This window comes from Corvus kubaryi, unplaced genomic scaffold (genome assembly GCF_017639235.1).
Source record: "Corvus kubaryi isolate FWS band 111438036 unplaced genomic scaffold, C.kubaryi_AGA036_p1.0 split1-37374, whole genome shotgun sequence".
In the NCBI taxonomy this organism is placed as follows: Eukaryota; Metazoa; Chordata; class Aves; order Passeriformes; family Corvidae; genus Corvus; species Corvus kubaryi.
In genome coordinates, this window is record NW_024582079.1 from 1,602,924 (window position 1) to 1,626,029 (window position 23,106).

The 23,106-nt window shown below is 54.0% G+C and overlaps 1 protein-coding gene across 2 annotated transcripts; it reads left to right on the forward strand.

Annotated features, from left to right (window-relative positions):
- The first annotated feature begins 47 nt into the window (after positions 1-47).
- Positions 48-22,382, forward strand: LOC121657786 (proton-coupled amino acid transporter 1-like). 2 transcript variants are annotated; one of them, XM_042013879.1, is made up of 11 exons: positions 48-107; positions 3,425-3,572; positions 4,282-4,372; positions 4,971-5,059; positions 5,290-5,385; positions 6,106-6,190; positions 8,270-8,488; positions 8,722-8,820; positions 10,253-10,419; positions 16,676-16,845; positions 19,628-22,382. In XM_042013879.1, exons 2-11 carry the CDS (start codon positions 3,430-3,432, stop codon positions 19,894-19,896), a joined length of 1,428 nt encoding a protein of 475 aa, XP_041869813.1. In that variant the 5' UTR covers positions 48-107; positions 3,425-3,429; the 3' UTR covers positions 19,897-22,382. The 2 variants fall into 2 exon arrangements, with proteins under 2 accessions (XP_041869813.1, XP_041869812.1); XM_042013878.1 differs by lacking the exon at positions 48-107 and having other exon boundaries at positions 3,135-3,572.
- The last annotated feature ends 724 nt before the right edge of the window (positions 22,383-23,106 follow it).

The window sequence follows — 23,106 nt, forward strand, 5'->3', positions numbered from 1 at the left end:
CAGCGCCCCCCGCGCGCAGGCGCCGCGCTCAGCTGAGCGGGGGTCACGTGACGGCGCGGCCGAGCGAGCGGGCCCGGCGGGGCCGGGCGGTGCGGGGCGGCGGAGAGGTGCGGGACGGGCACCGGGACAAGGACCGGGGCGCGACAGCGACCGGGGGGCTGCGGGTGGGGGCTGCCAGCCGCCTGTCAGCCGCCTGTCAGCCGCCTGCCAGCCCGCGGCGTGCCCAGGGATGCGGGGGGCGCGGTGGCCGCCGTGGATGCGCGGGGTTCCGGCAGTGCCGGCGTCCCGCGTGGGTGCTCGGGGCAGCCTGGGCGCGCTGACGGGACTCGGGGTTCCAGGGCATCGGTGGCAGCCCTTGGGCATGGGTGGGTGCTCCAGGTCTGGGGGTCCTGGCCGCTGACATGGGTGCTGGGGGTCCCCGGGGGTGCTGGAGGCTGACATGGGTGTTCCGGGGAGTGCTGGCGATGCCCTGCATGAGGGCTGGCACCTCGTGAGTGTCCTCTCGGAGTGTCCTGGCATGCCGTGCAGTGTAGGGGGCACAGCCCCCCGTGTGAGGTGCTGGTGAGGATGCTGTGAGGCACTGGCGGGGTGCAGGGAGTCCCACACTCTGCGGGCTTCAGCTGTGCTGCTCTGTGGGGATGCAAGGAGAGCTGGGCAGCTCAGCCTGGCTGGGGTGGGAGCTGTGGAGACTGGTGGGGTTTGTGCCCAGCAGCCTCCCTGTGGGGAGAAGCTGGGTTGTGGGGACCAGGCTGTGCTGTGAAACGTTGGAAGGGTGAATCTGGGGGGTCTCTGGAGCTGTGGGAGCACTGGGTAGCACAGGGTCAAGAGGACTGATGCTGTGACTGGGGGGGTGTCGGGCTGGCATTGGCATGGTGGCCTGGGGAATGGGCTTGTCTGTGACCTCTGTGCAGGCAGGGCAGGGGGATCTGGCAGTGCTGGCTCTCCTTTGTGTCATGCTGAGCTGGGTGACAAGCAGTGCTTTGGAAATTAAGGATTGAACATGCATGATGGGAACCAGCAGTGAGTTTTGCTCACTTTTGCAGAAGATTTCCTGATCTGCACACAACTCCAGCTCAGCTGGGGAGAGCTGTCAGGGTCAGCAGCAAATCACATCTTGCTTTTGACTTCTGGCATGGGGCTGTCACTGTAAGGGACAGAGTGCTGTCACTACCCCCCAGCTTTCCTAATAGGATGAAATTGCTCTTGTGTGTAGGTGGCAAAACGCGCACATGAAAGTGGCCAAGGACTTGGGTTTGAAGTGGAAACCAAATGTGGATGTTCCTGTCTTTGCTGTTTTCAATGACAAGGAAGTGGCGAAGTGGCATAGTGGGGTTTTGCTTTGGTTTGAAGTGTTTGTTGTGTGGATGAGACATGTTTTGCAGCTTTTCTCATTGGTTGTGGGAGAGCAGAGTGCTCGCTCCCTGCTGCCGCGCAACCTTTAATCCAGACACAAGGCAGGCAAGTCAAGATGAATGCATTTCCCTGGCTCTTCAAAGCAGAAAGCAGACGGGCCTGCTTGAAGGGGAAAAAAAATCCGCAGGGAGCGATCAGGCAGAGTGATGTCACCATGTTGTATTTAACTGCAAGACATTGCTGTGGGTACTTTGGATGCTGTGCAGGCCATCTTTGGGAAGGGTACCCATGCCCGACCCAGCCCTGGACCCCCTCTGCCCACTCTCCTTGCCCTCTGCCAGCTCATGGTGCTTGGCAGAGCCTCCTAGGTCCTTCTCTTGCCCCTTGGGCCGGTCACCGATGACAAATAGCTTCTAACGCTTTCCTTGTGTAAACTCTTGCTGCCGTTCTTCCCGCTCCCTGCCTCGCTGGATCGCCCTGCCTGCGGCGGAGCTGGTTCAGGACATGATTACATGTCCTGGCTGCCAGGGAGGAGGCTGGGCAGGAGTGATGCATGTGCTGCCTTCGGCTCTGGAGTGTCTGCCTGCCAGCATCACTGCTGCTCCAGAGCCTGCTATTCCATGGGACACACTGCTGCTTCCTGCTGCTGCTGTTGCCTGGTGCTGCAGGAAATACAGCACTGCTGTTGTGGTCTGGATAACTGCTCCAGAGCAGCTGGGATCTGGAGCATCCAGAGCAGAGGAAAAACCCTTGCTCCCTGCTACCCTTCTGATCACCAGGCTGGACCCTCCCAGTGGTTGCAGCTCTTGGCTTGTTTTCTATGTAGCAGCCAGGTTTGCAGAGTGGTGTTCTGGGGAATGCCTGGGTGCTCTGGGGGTGAAGCAGCACCCGAGTGGCCTGGGATGAGCATTCCCTGCACAGCCAGATGTGTTGGTCTGTGCTGAGGCTGCATCTGGTGGGTGCTCGCGTGACTCAGTGGGTGCACGAGGAGCTCTGGCAGGAAACGAGATAGTTTTTTGCAGTAGTGACATTTCTCTGCTGCTTCCTCTTGCTCCCAGTTCTCCACCAGTGCTGGGGAGTGAGATGAGGAGCACCAGGACTGCTGGGGCAGGGATGGTGCATGACAGCCCGGAGGAGCCGTGGGGCAGGGATTGGGTCGCCAATCTGTGGCACAAGAGCTTTGCACATAATTTCCCTGCCTCTGGTGCTCCTTCCCAGTGGGTGTTTGGGATGCTGGGTGTGGCATGTGTGGGAATTGAACCAGCTGACTGTTTTCCAGATAAAGGCATGAGGTGTGTATCCTTGTTGAGGCTTGTACTGGTGCTCCTGGCTTGCTGGACACTGCTAGAGTTTCTGCTGGAGCAAGAGCTCCAGGCTGTGCAGGTGCCTCATCCTGGGAAGCCCCTTGGTCCCATAGGCACCTCCGTGGCTGTGAAACCTTTAGGGCAGGTGTTTTGCTGTCAGCACATGGTCTCCTCTTTGATGGGAGTATAATAAATTTTTGTAAAAATTCTCTTTAATAAAAAGTCTTCAGTAAGGGAAAAAAAAAGAGAAGTTAGGAAACTTTCCCTTCCCTGGCAAGAGCAAGCTGTTCCCTTGCAGCACACTGTGTGCGAGTTAAAAGCAGTTACACTTTCCTGGCCCATCCAGTTGACAGCCCTAGTCCTGAGTGCCAGAGCTGGGGACACAGTGCCAGCATGTCCCCTCCTGCCCCACTGCCTGTGGTGTCACACTCACCACCCTTAGAGCAGGGGTACACAGCTCCCTTGTTTGACATGAAGTGGGTCACTTCCAGGCTCTGCCTGCAGGATCCTGACCCCGTTCTGGCTGGGTGTGCCCAAAACATGGGCATGAGCCTGAAGGAAGAGCCAGTGGGAATGTGCCATGCACCTTTGACCTTAGGACATGCCAACTTCGTGATTGCTTGGGCAGGAGCATGTGACTGTATAAAAGCCCTGGAGGAGACCTTGCTCTGGCAGTGCGAGCCGGTCTCTCTGCACAATGACTGACCCCAAGGAGCCTGAGAATGGGGCTGTTGAGCTGGGCACCCCTAATGCTGCTGCCCCCACAGGGACCATGTCCACCCGGCGCCTCCGCAGTGAGGACTACAATGACTACAGCTCCACAGACGTCACGCCGGAGGGGAGCCCTCCCGAGGGCATGAATGGCTTTGCCCACCCTGAGTCCTACCAGCGCTTTGGGGAGACCAACGGGACAACGTGAGTGATGCTTCCCTCTTTCCTGGGCTGGCCCGGCACCAGGGAGGGTGGAGGAGGTCATGGTGGCTCCCTGCTGGCTTTGCTGGACGATGCTGGAGCCGTGGTTTTATAGGGAGTTCTCCTGGGGGTGATGAAGGCAGGGCTGTGGTCCTGCATCTGTGGCGTGCTGGCACCAAGCAAGCAGCTGCCCCAGTGTTGCTCTTTGCTCTCTGGTGAAGCTGGGCTTGCTGGCAGTGGGCAGTGATTGGTGCTTTTCCCAGTATTCCCCTGCTTCAGCTTGGTTTGATGGGGAGCTGTGGCAAGCAAACAGCATGCCCATATTCTGAAGATAGGTGGGCATGTTGCAGCCATGTTTTGGGGGTTTCCTTGTGCCCAGGTGTGCAGAGGATGCTGTCTTTTCCTGACAGAGACGGATCCCTTCAGCTCAGAGACTTCCTTGTGCAGCTCCTTGGTGTTGGGCTGTGCTTATACTGGGTTTTGCCATGAAGTTGGTTTTGCAAATGCCCACCCGAAATCTGTTTGTTCAGTCTTTGTCTTCACACCTAGCTCAGTCCCAGCTGGCTGAGCTGGCTTCAGGGTACAGGATTATGACGTCCATGTGCATTCCTGCTGCAGTTCAGAGCTGCTGTGGACCCTCAACAGGATAAGCTGTGTATGGTCTGGGTGTGGGCTCCTGCTGACAGTCACCTCTGCATCTGCTTTCCCTCAGTTGGTACCAGACCCTGATCCATCTGCTGAAGGGGAATATCGGGACGGGGCTGCTGGGGCTGCCCCTGGCTGTGAAGAATGCCGGCATCCTGGTAAGGCAGCTCAGCCCTGCTGTGCTGGAGCTTGTGGGGCAGAGTGACCCCGGGGCACTGGGCAGCTCACATGGCCAGTGTTGGGGCTGTTGGGGTGTGAGTCCCTGCCCAGATGCCTCTCAGCGTTTGGTGACTTTCACATGTTTGCACCACAAGCTCTGTGGCTTTGTTTTGCTGCTGAGACTGTTCCTGCTGCTCCTGCATTGTTGCTGCCTGGTGTGAAGGAGTTCAGTGTGTGAGCTGCACCTGTGGTTTCCTCTGCTGGGGTCAGGCAGGACGCTGTGTCCAGGCCATGACCTCTTCATCATCTGCATAATAGGCATGTGCAAGATAGTTTGGAAAACAATTCTGGAAGTGCTTTGCTATGCCCAAACTGCCCCAACCTGCTTCTTTTCCATCATTCCTGCCAAGCTCGTGGCTCTGTCAGGTTCCTTGGTCCTGGGGGGGCTGGTTCCTGGGAGCTGCACCAGAGCTCTGGTTCAGCCTCCAGAGGTGTTTGCACTCACCCAGCCCGTGGAGTTCTGTCTGGAAGTAGAAGGTACTGTGCAGCTCTGCCTTTGGCCGTCAGAGTGCAGCCTTCCCCCTCTCTTCCCTGCAGCTGGGTCCTCTGAGCCTGCTGGTGATGGGAGTCGTGGCTGTGCACTGCATGGGCATCCTGGTGAAATGTGCCCATCACTTCTGCAACAGGTAAGGAGCAACTCCCCTTCTCAGCCCTGCAGCTCCTACAGTTCTTCCCTCTTGCCCAAAAAGCCCTGGGGTTTTTCTAAAGCCCCTCAGCAGCAAGTTGCCCATGTCAAAGCCTCAGTTGGGAACTGCTCTTCTTTCTCACAGGAACTGTTTTCCTTTTAATGTCACTATTTGCATTGGGAACTAGCAGACAGGGCTGATCTGATGACCCTTCTCTCTTCTCTGGACAGGTTCCAGAAGCAGTTTCTAGACTATGGAGGTGCCGTGATGTACGGGCTGGAGGCAAGCCCCAGTGCCTGCCTGAGGACACATGCCGTCTGGGGAAGGTACTGCTCCCCTGCCCCAGGCAGGGACTTGTCTTTGAGCCCAGCATGTGCTACAGCTGGGACAGAAGAGCCTCTGGTCACTGAGCTGTGTCAGCAGATTAGCACAAGTGACATAAAATGCTATTTGGCTCACCTGCCCTGAGTGCTCAGTGTCCCCCAGAGGTAATGCTGAGGTCTTTGATCCAGTACTGTCCCCAGCCAGATGTGACTTATACTAAAGGAGTGGGATAACTCGGTCTCCACAGCATAACAAAGGGATGAATAGGGTCTTGCAGTGCTGGCCCATCTTGCTAGACATGGAACACATCCAGTGGCTGCTCCCTGCCCTGTGAGTGTCCCACGTTACATCACACAGATCATTGCACATCAGGGGATGGGAACATTCCCCTGTTCCTGTGTCCAGGGAGTGTTGTTTTCAGCTCTGACAATTCAGCAGCAGACTGGAGATGCTAAACCTAAAAAGGAGACTTTTCTCTTGAGGGTGGTCCTGACCCTGTGGAAGTGATGGGGAGACTGGAGAGCTTGAGATCTGTGAGGTTGGGTGGAGAAAAGGTCCTCTCTCCTTATCACAGAGAAGTGAGCTGGGTGTGCTCTGACCTGTACACCCCAACCTTGTGGAGAGCAGCATCTCTGCGCTGTGCAAGTGCAACCCAAAGCAACCCAAGTGCGCTCTTACTTCTGTATGATCTGTCTGACAAATGGTCTTCTTTTGCTTTCCAGGCGTATAGTGGGACTTTTCCTGATCATCACTCAGTTGGGTTTCTGCTGCGTGTACTTTGTCTTTCTGGCGGACAATCTGAAGCAGGTTGGACTTACACCTCCTTCATGAGCAGGGGGGAGGTGAGAGGGTGTGAAGGTGCTTGGGTTGTTCTTAGTTCCTGTGTCCTGTGCCCTGTTCTTCACCAAAGGTCTGGTTTCTGTCGGATATGCTGCTCAGAAAAGTACCACTCCTCTGCCCAGATACTTTGGAGGATCGATTTTCCTGTTCAAATAGAGCAGGTTTTCCTGAGAATCTCTGTGATTTTGCAGAGGTGCTGGAGCTGTCTGTGTTGCCTAGGAGAAGTGGGGCCATTCCTAGTGAGGGAACAACAGGAAAGGGGTGAAATCAGAGGGACTGTGCCTTTTCTGTCCTGTCCCGCTCAGTTAATTGGTTTATTGCTGTCGATGGTAATGTGTGAGTCCCAGGACCTGCTGTGAACCTCTCTTCTCCCTTCCTTGGATCTGTTTGCATTCCAGTTTCTTTCCTCATCCTGTGGCTCTGGAGCTTAATTACATCTTTAGAGAAGGAGTTTCTTCCTGCCAGGCCTCAGGAGGAAATAAACAGAAACCCTGAACCTCTTGGCTGGCTCCTGTTCTGTAAGAAACTGGGAATAATGAGTCCCCATTCCCAGCCTCTGCCAGCTCAGTGCCTTGCAGGCACTGCTCAGCTTTTTTCCCCATGTGCTCCTGCTCTGCTCTTGCAGCAGTGGTCTGGTCACTACCACCATGGCTGTGCCCTTCCCTGATGGCCATCAATTTCAGAGGGGCTTCTGGGGGAGCAAGGGGGAGTCCTGCCAGTGTGAGCCTCTTCCTCTGCTCCTGGAGCAGCAGCTGAGGAGATTCCCATTGTGGGGTGGCAGAAGGAGTAAATGGGTTGACACTGGTGATCTGATGCCACCAGCCCTGAGAGCAGGAGGCAGCAGGGTGTGTGCAGGGACCAGGCTGCTGCTGGCTCCCACCCCTGGGAACAGCCCCCTGCTCCACTTCAAGGTGGGCTTCTTTCTCCTCAGCCCCTCACAGCAAAGACTGAAGGCTGCCTCAAGCCTCAAGGGAAATTTGCAAAAACCTGCAAATCCACACCATTTTTTTAGGCCACAGGTGGGAAACCCCTTGGCTTTAGTTTTGGAATTTTTTTGGGTGGGGAGAGGGGAGTGTTGCTTGGTTTTTTTTGTGGTGAGGAACAGCGTGTTAGGTGGGGAGTCATGGTGCAGGTGGTACCTTGGGCGAGGTGCCACTGTGTTGGGCAGGGCTTTGGTTTGGAAAACGGCTTTGGAGCAAGCCATGAAGAGGCAGGGCAGGCTGGGGCTTGAGTAGCACTGTCCCCATGGGTGTGTGGCCCTGCTCTGCCCTCTCCCACAGAGGATGCTGGTTTACACAGAGTTCTTCAGCCTCTCCTCTGGGGCAGGACTTGCTCTGGAGCAGGTTAAATAAGTTTTCAGGTCGCTCTTTGCTGCAGTGACTGGACACGACCTGAACCAGCTTAGTCATGGTTGTATTGGTGATTCAGTGAGCCCATGCTCTTGGGAGGGATGGCTCAGCCGCCTGGTTCCTGGTTCCTGAGCTATCTCTAGAAGTGAGCACATGGCCTGGAGTGCCTTTGGAATGAAAGACCCAAGGAAAGAATGATTTGTCATGAAGAAAGTGAACTTGGAGGCCAGCAGTAGTTTCCAGATGTCCTTGCACGTGAACGGGCGCTGACTGACTGAAGGACTGTGTGACTTAGATAACAACTTGGTGCAACAAGAGGAAAAGGCCCTTTGAAAATAGTACTTAGTGCCTATTTCCTCTCTGCTCAATTGGCCTTAGGGGCTGTGCAAATATGCATCCTGTGCTCTCTGCCCCCTCTGGGCCTGGCTGCTGAGTCCTCCTGCTTGGTAAACATGGGGTCGGGCAGGATTTGCTGTCTTGGCTCAGGTGCCATAGCCAGTCCCACCTCTGCCCCCTGCAAGATAACAGGGATTTGCTTCAGAACTATCTGAAAACATGTGTTGGTATGATTTTAATCAGCTAGCTGTGTTTGAAGTGAGCTCTTGGGGTGCTCTGACCCACCTGGAATGGGCTGCTAAGATCTGTGGCTTTTAGGCCTGTGAGATGGGGTTCACCAGGGCTTTCTGTGCTTCCCCAGGTTGTGTCTGCTGCAAACGGGACCACCAATGACTGCAGCTCGAACAGGACAGTGGTGATGACCCCCACCATGGACTCCCGGTTGTACATGCTTTCCCTCCTGCCTTTCGTGGTGCTGCTCACGTTCATCCAGAACCTCAAGGTCCTGTCCATCTGCTCCATGCTGGCCAATGTGGCCATGCTTGTCAGCCTTGTTGTGATCTACCAGTACATTGTCAGGGTAGGTGTGCACGATTCCCCCTTCTCATTTCTGTGCTGTCCCGTGTTCTTGCAGGTGGAGGGAGCTCGGGGTGTTTGGATGCTGTGGGGTGCTGCTTGCTCCTGTGGGCATGATGGTTCTTTCTGCCCTGCAGGGCTTTCCCTGCACCGTGGGGCTTTGACAGGGAGTGATGGGAACAGGCCAGGTCTTCCCCATCCTCCCTGTGTCTGAACTCTGCATGGGCTTTTTTCCAGGACATTCCTGATCCCAGAAACCTGCCTCTAGCAGCAGCCTGGAAGACCTACCCTCTGTTCTTTGGCACTGCGATCTTTGCTTTTGAAGGCATTGGCGTGGTAAGTCTGGGTGTGGGGCAGTGGGACTGCTGCACAGGAGGCTCAGCCCTGCTCAGACTTGCTGCAGCACCTGCTCTGCTTTGCAGCTGCATTCGCAGCTGAACTTCTCAGACAATAGCCCAAATTCTGGATGATGCTGTTAGCTTTAGCTCCAGGCTATCTCCTGGGTCAAACTCTGGTGCTTCCATCTGAGGCTGGAGGAACACGTGCTCCAAACCTCAGGAGGTTGGTTGCTGCTTTAAAGGTGGCTTTATGTGGCAGTAGATTGAGAATCACACCAGCCTCTGCCTTGGGCTCTGCTGGCTGGCCTGCAGATCAGGAATTGTCCTGAGTCTTGTTACCAGGCTGGATCCTGAAGTTGCCTAAATGAGAGGCCAAAAAGTCTGGCATGAAAAGATGTGATCCGTTCCTTCCCACCCTGCTGCGGAGGCACCGAGATCTCCCTTCGGCAGCCGCGTGGCCCCAGCCTGCCCATGCAAATGGGCCTCTCATGCAAGATGCTGTAAATAGACCAACTGTATCCATGAAAAAAGCTGGCTGGGTGGGTGGAGAGCTTAATGATTCCCTAAGATGTTGTGGGTTGTTTCCGGGAGCTCCCTTCAAAGGAGGAAAAAATGTTTTCATCTCTTAATATAAGCTGGCTGTGTAAACATGGGGCTGGAGAAGGCCAAATCCATTACAGGAGGAGTGTTTACTGAATGCTATGCCCTGGGCAGAGGGTTCTTGCCAGCACTGAGGCACAAATGCTCTCTTCCTTGCATGACTTGGAGGTGAAGAAGCAAATAAAAGTTATTCCTGTCCTACCTCCTCACCAGATCTGGCACTGTGTCTCTTCTTGAAATCAACACCACCCAAGGACAGTTATAAAAATGTTTGCTGAGGGCCTATATTTAGTGTTAGCATTATAGAGGTCAGAGACTTACCTCTGTCCTTCCTCTTTTTATTGTCCTGCCTGGTTGAAATCTGTCCAGACAAACTTGATAGCAGAGGAGAGTGTCTTGGTCTTTCCAGGATTTGCTGGGGAAAATAGGACAGTGTAAAATAATGGGCATGGCTGTGCTGTTTTGGAGTGCAGAGTGTAATGCACCCAAGGTATTGGGTGGTTGGTATTGCCCCAAGACCCAGCACTGGGCACAGCTCCTGCCAAGGGCAGGGAGCAGGTCCCATTCTTAAGGCAAGCTCATGGGTGACCTGCTGGAGACTTCCTGTGCTGAGCCTGAAGGTCTCCAATGGGAGCACAGAAACTTGATCTCCAGTACAGTTTTTTTCCAGCTGGATTTTCCAGGCTCCATGTGTGACTATCCCATCCCCTGGCATGGTGGGATGTGCTTGGCCATGGGGCTGCCCCTCCAGCTTTTTGGGCCTGAGGAGTATAGAGGAATGGGCAACCTGCTGCTCTGTCATCTTCCTCCTCCTCCTCGTCTTCTCCCAGGTGCTGCCTCTGGAAAACAAGATGAAGAACCCCCGGCAGTTCCCAGTCATCCTCTATGTGGGGATGACCACTGTCACCATCCTGTACATCAGCCTGAGCGTCCTGGGGTACCTGCGCTTCGGGGCAGACATTCAGGCCAGCATAACACTCAACCTGCCCAACTGCTGGTGAGTCCCTGTGGGGAGTTGAAGGACTGGGGGGTCCCAGACAGGGAGGTGGGAGAGGGGGTGGCAGGGGACTCCTTGAGAGAACTAATCTGGGTGAGCATGAAGATAGCCATATTTGCCAAACTTCAAGGAGTGAGACTAGGGTTGTCTGATGTATAGGCTGGAAGAGGCTCGTTGCTGTGGTGTCTGAGCCTGGTCTTGGAGCTCAGGCTGCTTCATTGGGGTCCCTGATGGTCCCTGCCTGGGTTGGTGCAACTCCTGCCTTTTTCTTGGAGCCTTGTGGCATCTTTTTGGCTCTCAGCAGTGCTCTCGCTGGCAGATGTTGAAGACAACCCCCGTGCAGCCATACCAGAACATCACTGAATTGTGCGAAACCTGCTTCTCTTCCTCAAATGTAGCACATGAAAAACAAATCCAAAGCTGGGAGCTCCCAGAGGGAGTGAGATGTGACGTCTCCATGTGTAGGTTGTGCTCCTTGTTTGCAGCTCTGGAGCTCAAACTCCCACTTCTTGGATCCACATTGTGCCTGGATGTGGCTCATTTCGAGCCAATGCTTTGCCTGTGAGCACTGGTGCCATGAGGATACCCCTTCCTTCCATGGGGGCTGAGCTCTGCAGCAGCCTCCCAGACCTGTCTGTCCTCTGGGATCTGGTGAAGCCTCTTGAGATGCTCCAGTTGCTGTCTGGAGCCCTGTGGCCTGACCCCATGCCTGCCTGCTTGGAGGTGTTGTTGCTCCTCTTGCCAGGGCTGGTGGCTGCTGCAGCAGCTGCCTAAGCTGTGTGCTGCTCTGTCCTGGGGGATGGGTGTCATGGCTCCGTATTCATCCCACAGGAGAAATGCAAGCAGTTCTCTTTGATGGTCTCTGCTGGCTTGAAATCCTGCAAGAGACCAGAGTGAGAACTGGAGCTGGGCGTGCCTGTCCTCCTCCCCTGCCCATCCTCTCTGCTGTTAGTAGCACCCAGCACCATGCAGTGTGACTCACTGTCTCACTGTTGGAGTAAATTTGGGCAGGACTCAAGTTTTGAGTCACTGGGGCTTCCACATGCTGCCCTTGTAGAGCTGCACAGCTGGGCCTCTGGAGACAGCAAAGATTTGATGAAAATAGAGCCTGGTTTTGCTTTAATTATTGCTGTGTGGGTTTCTTTTCAGTTTGAGTGCATGGATGTTCATTCATGCTGGGTCTGTGTAGTGACTGCTCTGCTGGATGTTGGTGTTGGTGTGGTAGAAGATCCTGCTGCTGCCGAGAGCCTTGTCTTGTCCCCTGCAGGGGCTTGGAGCTCTGCCAGGTCCCTGCTCTCAATGAGGAGGGATGGGGCTGGTGGAAAGATGTGCCTGTGTTGTAGGGAGGTCTCAATCCCACTGTGCCGAGCACAGGAGGTGTGATCTCTTCTGCTCAGTAAACTGAAGTACAGTGTGGAGGGGATGAGATGCTGCTACCTCTGAAGGTGGAAAGCAGGTCATTTCCAGGTTTGGGCTCTGCGTGCCACAGCCTGCAATGGCATCTGCTGACCTGAAATGCTGCAAAGGGGCTTCTGCAGGGAATCTCAGCTCTGTTTGCCCTGAAGAATGACATACCTTTAGAACAGGTCCTTAGAATGGGATTATTGTGACCTGCTAGGCTACAGAGAGAAGAGTGCAAATGCATGTTTCTAGGAGTATCCACACCTTCTGTCTTTTCTTAAAGTAAACTACTTTTCTGAAGGTAGCCATAGGGTTTTTTGGGTAGTGAGAAGAGAACAGCCCTTTGGAATCAGCACCTGGGGAAACCTGGGCATGTGGCAGGGCTCCTGCTGGCAGCTGCAGGGAAGGTGTGCTGTGGTCCTTGTCACTTGAGAGGGACACGCAGGACACCTTGATGTTTGTGCACGTCGCCTCTGGGCAGAGCATTCAGTGGATGTTGGACTTACCTCAAGTAAGGGCTGTGATAGTTGAGATAAAATCTTGACTACTGCTCCTGTGCATTAAACCACAGGTGTTGGGTAAAGACTTGCTCTTGAAATGAGTGTCTTGCCCATCCTGCCTCGCCCACAGGTTTTCTTTCTGGCAGTAAAAGGCTGGGCTGCAGGAGCTGGTCATAAAGGCTGTGGGTGAGAAGTCATGGGGTTTGCCTGCAACCTGGGAGACAAGGCAAGGATTGTGGTGGAGGTGCTGCAGCCTTCCTTGTCTGTAGCCATTGCCTGGAGGTCTCTGGAGCAGATTTGGTGAACATCTTGGGAATCGTTGAGTTATAGGGTGACTAAGGACTTTCCCAATTTCATTTCTCTGAAACCACAGCTTCCTCAAATGAGGAGTGTGTCAGTTCCCAGTGCCCAGGTCTAACCACAGTGTCCAAAATACTGTGCTGCTGTGCAGAAATCCTCCTTGCCTCCTCGGAAGGGTTGCCTCACTGCACCATCTGAAGGGTGAAGAAATGCTATAGTGAGGGGGAAGCTGTTGGGTTGCATGTGGCCGGTTGAAGGTAGGTAATGACAGAGCTTACGGTCCCAGGAGGGTATTTCACTTCTTGCAGCCTTTTGGGATTGCCTGGCATGGCAATCTGGATTGAAGCAGGCGTTGCTGCGGTTGGCAGAGTGCCTCTCCAAGGCCCTGCATGGGCCCCTGTTTTCTGTGGATCAAGGGTAATGCTTGAATTCTTCCTCTTCTTGGAATTTAAAATGCCCTTTGATCTTGTTGTCCTGGTTCCTGACCTGTGCAGGACAGGTACACAGCCTTCTGTATTTTTTTTTTTTAATAACAGCTATTAATCATGGATTGCCCTGGAGCACTTCATGGTTTTTATAGAATCACTTGCTTGGGAATACAGTGATAAGATATGCCAGTCAGTGGCTCAAGGCTCCTGTGCACACGTGTGGCTGCATGGGTGCACTCTGGACTCTGGAGATAACTTTGTGTTCAGTTTGCCTGTGGAACCTCAGGGTGATTTAGGTTAGAGAGGACACCATGCGATCACTGGGTCCTCTCACCTGCTCATAGCAGGGCCAGCTTAAATGTTGAATATTGGTAAGGACAGTGGTTCCCAACCAATCCAGGCTCTTCTTCTGGCCCTTAATCATCCTTTGGAGATGCAGCTCTGTCCTACTGCACCTGGTTCTTCTGCTGTGATGCTCCAAGAAGAGCCTGTTACTCTCTCCTCCATGCCCTCCTGTTAGGCAGCTGAAGACATTAATAACATCCCCTTCTAACCTTTTCATCATGCTGAATGAGCCCAGAGCTCATTTTGTAAATCATGCTCCAGCCCCAACCATCTTAGTAGCCTGCACTCAACTTGCTCTGGTAGGTGTAGTGGATTGGTCCAAAATACTCATTACTATTTACCTTCTGTGAGATAAGAATTAGGAGAAAAGCAAAGCAGGCACCAAACTTGAAAGAATATAAAGAAGTTTATTAACAGACCTAAAAGAGGGAAAAAGGAAAAATAAAATCATACCACAGCTTCAGAACTCCTCTTCTCCCCCCACCTTTCTCCCTTCTCCCACTGACAATGTAAAAAGACAACCCTTGAGATGTTCAGTCTGTTTATCACTTCCATAACAACCTTGTTCAGTCCATTTAGGAAGAGGAGTCTCTCTTGCCCATGCTATGAAAACATTATCACAACGAGACAGCCGCCCGGGTTGGTTCTCTGCTCGCATGTGAGTCCCTTCCCCCAACTTGCAGCTTTTCCCACAACTGCTTTCGAGGGTCCAATCTTGAATTACTGGGGTACAGTTTTAAGGTTGAGCTGTTCAGAAACAAAAGTTCTCTTCACCCATCTCTGGGAGCATTTCATCTCTAAGAACAGAGGCCCTTCTCCTTCCCTGGGAGCAAAGGGTCTTCCTCATCTTCATCGTTAGGACTATCTCTGGGAGCATCTCTAGGAACTGAGGTTTTCTCCTTTTCCATTTGGAGCAAAAGTCCTCATCACTTCCATCTCTCCCTGTTCAAACTTCTCATCAAATTACAGCTGCTTCAGCATCTGCCTATCTCAGCGCAGGTGCTTTTGCTCACAAGTACAAGTTGAACGCTCCACCCCCCCATGCCTTCATGAGATTACAACGGGTACTCTGATATATCATAGCTTTACAACAGAATTTCAGCTTTAAGCATCTCCTCTTTCTCCTCCCTCAGGTTTTCAGCTCTTCACAGCACTAAAAGGGTTAATCTCACCCAGGCCTTGCAGCTGGAATTTCTCTTATTGCTGTTGCTCACATGATCTTTGCTGGACAGCGGTGCAGCTTTCGGCTGAATCTTGGCCGCACTGGAGAGGGGGAGCTGGGCCGCTCTGGCTGCCCACAGCAGGGCTGTGGGGGGGTTCTGCAGGTGGAACAGGGCCCATTGGCTCCAGGATGGCCGTGGCCCAGCCTGGCCTGGCCCGAGCAGGGCCTGGGCTGAGCCCACCAACCCCCACACGGGGACCTGCAGCCACCTGTGCCAGCATCAGAAACGAGAGAGAGCTGTGCCCGGAGTTTGTCTATTCTTAAGTGTGGACCACAGAGGCGGTCACGATTTTAAAAGGCTCAAAGAATTGTCCATATTCAAACTGGCCAGCTGATAGGTTCTGTCAGGTCACAGAGGAGCTGTAAGTACCCCTTTGCAAGGACATCACTTCCGAGACTATGCTTTGCTAACCCATCACATAGGTCAGTGTCCTGTCGTGGGAGTATCAGTACTGGACACAATACTCAAGATGCACAAGCCCTAAACAAGAAAGTAATCCCATAATCCCTATCCTTAACCTCCTGGCTATGCTTTTGCTAAGAGCCTGATTTGTGATTGACCTTAGTCACTGCAGGGTCCTGCCACTGGCTCGTGTTCAGTCTGCCGCCCACCAAGAGCCCCAGGTCCTGTTCTCCTGGCCCCACCCCTTCCCATGCATGGGATTTTGTTTTTGCACTTGAGCTTTGCCTATGGCATCATGTTGTTGCTCCAAGCTGTGTCAGCCATTTCCTCCAATTTGATCTTGCTTGGAATTTTCTGAGAATGTGTTCTGGGTCACTGAAAACTCATCCAGGTCACTGATGAGGATATTTCCATGATTGCCCCTTGGCAAATCCCTGCTGGCACTCCCTACTGTTCAGTATGTGCCTGGAAATGGAAGCCAGGAGAATTTAACCCATACTCTTCTGGGGATTGAGGTGAGGCTGATTAGCCTGTAGCTTCCCTCATCCTTCTTGAAGGTGGATATTATTCTCCTCCTGAGGCAGCAGGACCTCTTCTGAGCACCCTGCTCTTTTGAAGATGATAAGGTGGCTTCAGGCTGCTGTTGGCCACAGCCTTGAATACATCTGGTCTGGTCCCATAGACTTGTGTAACATTCCATTCACTTAGGTGATCCCTAACTCTGTGGGAAATGTTTGATTCTGCCATAATCTGCCACTAGTGTTCAAAGTTGTCTTGCATGGGAATGCTTGGATTTCTCTGATTTGAGGCTGTCGTAGCAGATGGATGCTGAGACACAGCGTACAGAAGGGCACAGGCCCAAAAAAGGTAGAGGGAAGGCAGGAGCCAGATACATTCCTCAGCTTGGATTCACCCCATATTTACCCAAGTGGTATGGCCAGGACCCACGTTTCCTGCTTGGTTAGCATGTCTTGAGTTGGGGAAGGGTTAGGACCATATGTGAGGTAACCAGATGTTACTTCTCTTTTGGAGAGGCTTTTTCTGCTGCTGGGAAGCTGAGGGCAGAGGTGGGGCTGGGAGGTGCCTTGTGGTCACCTGTGACTGGCTCTCTCCTGCAGCCACACTGTATTGCTGCAGGATCTGGGACATGGTGAGATCTGACTTGGGGTGAGCCCGAGGTGCTGTTTGCAGCCTTCTGCACTCTGCCTTCCTTCTGCTCAGCCCAAACTGCTCTTTTAACTGTCTTCCCCCCAAACATGTATTATGCAGCATTCCAAAAATAGCTGGTCTTTTTTGTTTGATGGAGGAGGCTGAGTTGCCTGTTCATGTTGCTTTGCTTTTGGAACATTGTGATATTCACTTTGCATGGAAGCCCAGAGTTATCCCAGCAATGCCATCCTCTTCCCCCTCCTCAGAAGCCAAGCAGTAGCTGGAATGTGTAATCATGGCTGCAGCTGATACGTGTCTTTGCTATCTCTTGCTCAAGAGAGGTCTTTGTGAATTAAATGCATCACCCCTAATTTTCTAAGAGAGTGCTCAGGAGCGGAGACCACTGACTCACAGAAGTCTTTGCAGAGCATTCTCCTTCTGCTTTCTGCTGTTGATGTTGCAGGGGCTGGAGCAAGAGCCTGTCTCACTGTGTCCTTGTCTTTTGCAGGCTGTACCAAGCTGTCAAGCTGCTCTTCTCCTTTGGGATTTTCTTCACCTATGCCGTGCAGTTCTACGTGCCTGCCGAGATCATCATCCCTCCCCTCGTGGCCCGGGTGTCGGAGCGCTGGGGCTGGCTGGTCAACCTGCTCCTCAGGATGGCCCTGGTCTGTGTGACCTGTGAGTACAAACCACCTTGTCTGACTTCCCTATAATGCTGTGGCACCTCCTTCCCACTGAGCCTTCACCGCTCGCCCCAGCACCTCTGGCCCTGCTGCTCAAGCCCTCACAGCTGGCAGTCCCTGGGCCTGGCTAATGCAAGCCAGCAGGTCAAGGTGGCCTCCAAGGAGCAGCAGCCGTGGTCCTCTGCCCCCTCTGTATGGGACCAGTCTGCTCAGTGGAGGAGTAGTAAACTGCATTGTTTAGAAGTGGCAGATCCCCATGGAGCCTCAGGCCTGGGATTCTCCTGATGGCAATTCTGTGAGACATTGAGTCCCACCAGGGTTTGCATGAAACAGCCAGCACAGGATTCAGTGCCAGGGCAGCCCAGAGCAGAGGCTGTTTTCCGTAGGCAGTGTGCAGCCAGGCTCCTCGTGCCTGTGTGATGGGGACACGACTGCAGAGGAGTCACTGACCGTGAGGGATGGGGTGTTCTTGTGCCCATGCACTCATTGCAGCATGGAGCACAGCAGGAGACAACTGACAGGGGTAGGTGACCCAGAACCAGAGCCCTGGCATGCTGCAGTGCAGAGTGTGCAGGGCAGGTGTGCCTGGAGCAGCCCCACAGGGTCCCTTCCCTTCATGGTGTGTGGTGCCTGCAGTGAGGTTCTGGTGGAACAGGCTCCTGGCTCAAGCCTGGTGGACCTTTGGGAAAGGTGTGGAGCAAATTAGGTGGTATCTGATTTTGGCTGGCTTTGATTCCTGAGGACTAAATGCTTGCTGTTGTCAGCAGAGCTGAGACGCTTGACTGAGCTCCCCGGCGTCCCCTGCTGAAATGGAGCTTTGCTCCATGGCTTGATGCTGCTGATGCACCAGAGCTGAGCATCAGGGACCTGGCCACGCGTCCCAGCTGGCTTTGGTTTGGGTTTGAGAGGAGCATGGTGCTCACTCAGGGGTGGTGGAGCAGGCTGGGAGCAGGGTGCTGCTGTTTCTGGGCTCTCACTAATGATGGGCCAGAAGCGCTGCATTAACAGAGGTGGGCAAGGCCCATCTCCTCTGTGCTGAGTTCCTGAAGCCTTCATGTCCTCAGAGGGTGCAGGGATGAAATCCTGCCATGCTGGGCAATGTGCTCTGGCCACCCTGGTGCTGTAGGTGGACTGGGAGCCTGCTTGTGGGGTTGGGGCCTCTCCTGGAGGGTATTGGGCTGTGCCAAGCTAGGGAAGTGAAGGTTTGGAGAGATGGGATGGCTTTAGGCATCATCAGTGGCTGTATTCTCCTATTTGGGAGTAGGGAGGCAGCAGAGGTGTTGGGGGAAGGATGCTGGTTCCTTTGTACCTCCTCCCCTCACCCTTCCATGTAAGGGATCTCTGTGGCTGCTGCTGAGGATAAAAGCAATTAGGGGGGTTGCATGAATATTCATTGGATGACTGTGTGGCCGAACAACAAGCCCCCACCAGAGCTTTAGCTCCAAAGAGAGGATGCAATCTGGTGTATGGGTGTCTTTCAAGCTTAGACTTCAAAACCAGCACACATAAAACCCTTTGAATTAATACCTGCAGAAATCAGACTGTTTCCCCGGAGGCTGAGGACTGCAGCTGGTGCTTCAAATCTCTTATTTTAGAGGGGAGTTAATAATTTTGTTTACTTTTGAGTCCAAAGAGCAGTGTGGGGTGGGCTGAGGATGCTGTTGGAGGGGAGCTGCTCTGCTCTCCACACAGGCTGCTGGAGCAGGGATGCTGCTTGCAGCTGGTACCTGGCAGAGCACTCCTTCGGCTCTGTGCAGGGCTGAGCACCAGGATAAACTGGCACAGGACCTTTGTTGCTGTTTCCCTTGGTGAAGGGATGGTTTATCTCTAGGCTTATCCAGATGACAGCAGTGCTGCAGTGGTGGCACAGTCAGTCTCCCAAGCCTTCCTTCTCCTGCAGTTCCATGGGTGATCTTTGGCTCAGGGAGGCTCCAGCAGCCTCTCTTGCCTGTAGCTGATAGCCAGGGAGAGAACAAATCCCTCCAGTAAGGAGCCCTGAGATGTCCCTTCTCCACAGAGAAGGGACCTGCCGTGGTTCTAGGTGTCTCCTGTTTCCAAGCAGAGCTTTCAAAGCAATAAACCAATTTATTTCTCTTGGTCACTGGTTAAGCACTGGAGCTTAGCACTGCTTTGCTTGCAGAGGGTTCTCTTGTGTTGTGCAGAGCTCTGGTGACATCCCTCTGTCCTCCCCTGGCGCCGTGCAGGAGGAGGGGGAGCAGGAATATCCCGGAGCTTGCACTGCTAAACTCAAGCTGTCAGGAGTCTCCCAAGGGGATTTTCCTTGGCTGCAGTTTTCACCTAACAAATGTTCTCCCTCGGGCTGTGCCGTGGGCGTGCTGCTGCTGGAGCAGCTCTAAACACATGCAAACCACACGGATTGATTTGGGTTGGGGGGAGATGCCTTTTTCTTCCCGTCTCCTGCTTTTATGGGGTTTCTGAGGCTTCATGGCTCCCCAGGTGTGGGGAGCAGGAGTGCTGGCTCGCACAGGGGCGGTCGGGAAGGCTGGCAGCCAGCGGCACCCATCCTACTCAGCCCTGGAGCTCGCTCTGGTGGTGCCCAGGGCGACAGAAAGGCTTGTTAATTCAAACAGCTTAATTGCTTCTTCGGGAGGAGCTGCCGGAAAAACATGCAGCCTTGTCTTCTGTCAGGGAGGCGGGCAGAGGTGTGACTCAGCCAGCGGCATCCCTGGGTGGGGTTTTGCTTGCTTGGACACAGGGAGTAGCGTCCTGCAGTCTGGGACGTGGCAGCACTGATGTCGTGTCCGTTCCTTCTCCAGGCGTGCTGGCCATCCTCATCCCGCGCCTGGACCTCGTCATCTCCCTGGTGGGCTCCGTCAGCAGCAGCGCCCTGGCTCTCATCTTCCCCCCACTGCTGGAGATTGCCACCTACTACTCCGAGGGCATGCACCCCCTCGTCATTGCCAAGGACATCGCCATCAGCCTCTTCGGCTTCGTGGGCTTCGTGGTGGGCACCTACGAGGCGCTGGTGGAGCTGGTGGCACCCGCGGCCACCGTGGTGAATGTCACCACTGTCCTGGTGCAGTGACAGTCCCCCCGCCCTGCCGGCCCTGCCGGCTGCCGAGCTGGGGGTGCACGGACACGGGGCACTGCTCTGCTGGGAACGCCCTCCCCTCTCCTCTTGGGAGGCATGGTGGGTTTGGTCTGGGAGAGGATGGGGCTGCCCGCTATCACGGCTGCCCGGCCGCAGCAGAATCCTGCCCTGGGCTGTGTCTGGAAGGTGGGATCCAGGCTGGGGCAGTGCCTTCCCTGGGGGCTCTTAGGGCAGGTGGTTGTAAATAGTCACTTTGAGAGGTGAGGAATCCCAGGGATGTAGATTTTATTATTTTTATTTTTTTAAATCCCCACCTTTCCATATTTCCCCTGTCCCTTCAGTCAGGGCAGGGAACAGGGACTACTCTTTTTTGTGCCAGTTTGATTTTTTTTTTTTTCCCTGAGCACTTTATTTTTACAGCAACAGACAAACCTCAGCTCAGGTTAAAGAGCATGGAGCTGCCTCCTCACCCCAGCCTTGTGGGGAGGGTGGGCAGAGCCTGAGGTGAGGAGCATCCCAGGGCCCACAGCTCTGGATCCCCAGCCATGAGCATTGGCTCCTGCAGTGCTCCAGCTCTGTTTCCAGCTACCTTGAGCAGGAAGTCTGAGCAGGCCCTGGAGCTGGGCACTGGGCACGGCACCTCCCTGACCTGGGAGGGTTTGCTGAGCCCTGGCCCACGCTTTCAGTAGTGACACTCATTTATCCCCATCCAGCGCACAACTCAGTGCTTGGCTTTCAGAAGCTTTATAGAACCCCAGGCGTTTGGGGAGCAAGCAGGCTCTGCCATAAGGAGGGGCTGAGCTGGTCCCCTTTGGGTGGGACAGGGTGTCCCCTGCGGTCACCACAAGCTGCCCACGTGCCACAAGAATACATCACCTTGTTTACAGTGCCTGAGCTGGCCCCGGCACGCTCCGCCTGCGTCTGCAGGCCGATACTGAATGTCAAATCACACACAAAAACTCCATGATATTTCTTTATTTAACCCTTTCTCTCCTGGTTCCACTTCCTCTGCATCCTCTGCCTCCACCCAGCTCCTCTCCTCCTGTAGGATGCAGCTCCCTAGCACTTCTCCCTGTGCTCCTGTTGCTTCTTTTGTCGTGGCTGGTGCATGCCTGGTGGGGACAGTCCCACGGCACTACTGCTTTCCTTCCTCTGAGAACCCAGCTTCCTCCCTAGAGAATTTCCTTGCCTTTCTGCTGGATTTCTACTTTTTTTAAGACAAGGGAGCAAATGCATCCTCCACAGGATAGGCCGAACTCCTGCCTACTGACACAGCATCTCCCAAATGCCATCTCTCTGTGGAGAGCCTTCATCCCTCATCCCACTGCAGCTGTGTCTCCCTGGGGGTGGGCAAAGGCTGCTGGTGGTGGGAAAGGAGGGTGAGTACAGCACCAGTGGGCTGCATTCCCGTCTTTGGTGGAGGCAGAGGTTTGTGGTTATTTTTGGTGTTTGATGGGGCTCTGGGAGGAGAGGGCTGTGTGGAGCAGTGTCCCTGCAGCCTGGCTGTCCCTCGGTGGTGCTTGTGTCTGCACTGTGTCCACTTTGCTGGCAGTTCTGGGTGCCCCATGCTGGTACGTGGCCAGGTGTGGGGTGGGTCTGTGTCACGTCACTGCCCCTTTCCAGCCCCTCGCCTGCTCCCTGCATCTCTTGGGGTTCACCTCATCTCCTCCAAGGCTGTGCTGGGGAAGGTTTTGGCATGACCAGCATTGCTTGGTCAGGAGCAGAGCAAAGCTTTAACTCAAATCCTCCCTCTGGAGGGCACCATGGGGATAGAGAGGAAGCACCCAGGGCTGGGAAGGGGCTCCAGGGCATGACACAGGCGGGAGAAGTGCAATATTCAGGTCCATCTCTGTGTACTGACCCCAGCGTGGCCCTTGGGGTTGGGTTTGAGTCAGAATTTCACCCTCACCAGAGGAGGGAGTGCTGTGACGAGCAAGGGATGTCTGATTGCTTCCTGTTGCCCTGCTAGTAGTGCACTCCAAGAAAGCTGGCCACATTTTAGGGACAGCTGTGTGCCAAGGCATGTCCCCAGCCTGGCACTGGGCATCAGTGGGTTTGCTGATCAGGCTCTTGGCATCCAAACTCACTTTGCAAGCAGCAGTGAAGACCTAGTTTCCAAGGGGACTGGGATATCACAGAAGCATTAAATGGGTTTTGCAGCTCTTCCCTTTTGTTGGGGTGAGCAGGGGTGTTTGAAGATGGGGTGCTGGTGGCACACATGGTGTGGGGCCTCTGCTGAGCCAGGGGGAGCTGGTGCAGGACCCGATGGACACGAAAACTTGACACTTGTATATTGTAGGCTGCTCAGTAACCAAGAAACTTGTCTGTGTAAATATAGCGATGGTCACGTCCATGTCTCGTGCCTATGGATATTGTCAGTGTACAGCACGGGTGCTGCCCAGTAGGAGGGCTGCTACTGCACCTGAATCATGTATCTTACTTTAATCAATAAATATGATCTATTTTTTATGTGTAAAGGCTTTGGGGTGTGAAGTGTGGGTTTCTCTTCCAAAAGAAGTGAGAGCAGGAGATGTGGAGCCCAGCAGGCAGCCAGGATCCCACCCTGTGCTGTTCCCACCCCCACCCACACAGCACACACGATTTTTCCTCCTAGTGAGGGTTTCAAATAAAAGTGTTCCAGCTTTGCTGCTCGGAAAAGTTAATTTTTCTTCCGACCTCATTTATGCAAGTAGGTTGTGGGCAGAGCTTATGGGTTTGTAGGGCTGGGCTTTTCTCTACCCCACCAAAGCTGTGCCTTGGTTTCTCATCTCCCTGTTTATGCCAAAAGTGGGGCTGCAGCTGAAAGAAGAGCCTGGCATGTGAAAAAAAGATGGGGGATGCTGAGCTGCTGCTGATCCGCCCAAGAGATCAAAGGAGCAAAAGTCATTCCGCACTAGGAGACTCTGCCAGCACTGCTGCAGCTCGCTTATCCTCTCTGCTGAATAATTCATGCCATTGCAGTGTGTCATTACAGGGCTGTTGGGGAAATCAGTGCTATAAAAAGTTCATCTTTAGAAACTCTGGCATAATTTTTTTGTTAAACTAGGAGGCTTTTGCAGGCTGATGGGGACTGGATCTGAGGTCACCTGAATGACAGGGCAGGAGGGACACAGGCAGCTCCTGGTGCTTCAGGGTCTTTCTGAGTATGGAGAGTCACCATGGTGGGATCCACAGCCATCCTTTTGTAGGGTTGAGCACTGCAGG

Coding starts and splice junctions, on each gene's coding strand:
- LOC121657786 (XM_042013878.1), top strand. CDS start 3,355: ATGACTGACCCCAAGGAGCCTGAGAATGGGGCTGTTGAGCTGGGCACC. Junction 5,060..5,289: donor GCCCATCACTTCTGCAACAG/GTAAGGAGCAAC, acceptor TTCTCTGGACAG/GTTCCAGAAGCAGTTTCTAG. Junction 10,420..16,675: donor CTCAACCTGCCCAACTGCTG/GTGAGTCCCTGT, acceptor TGTCTTTTGCAG/GCTGTACCAAGCTGTCAAGC.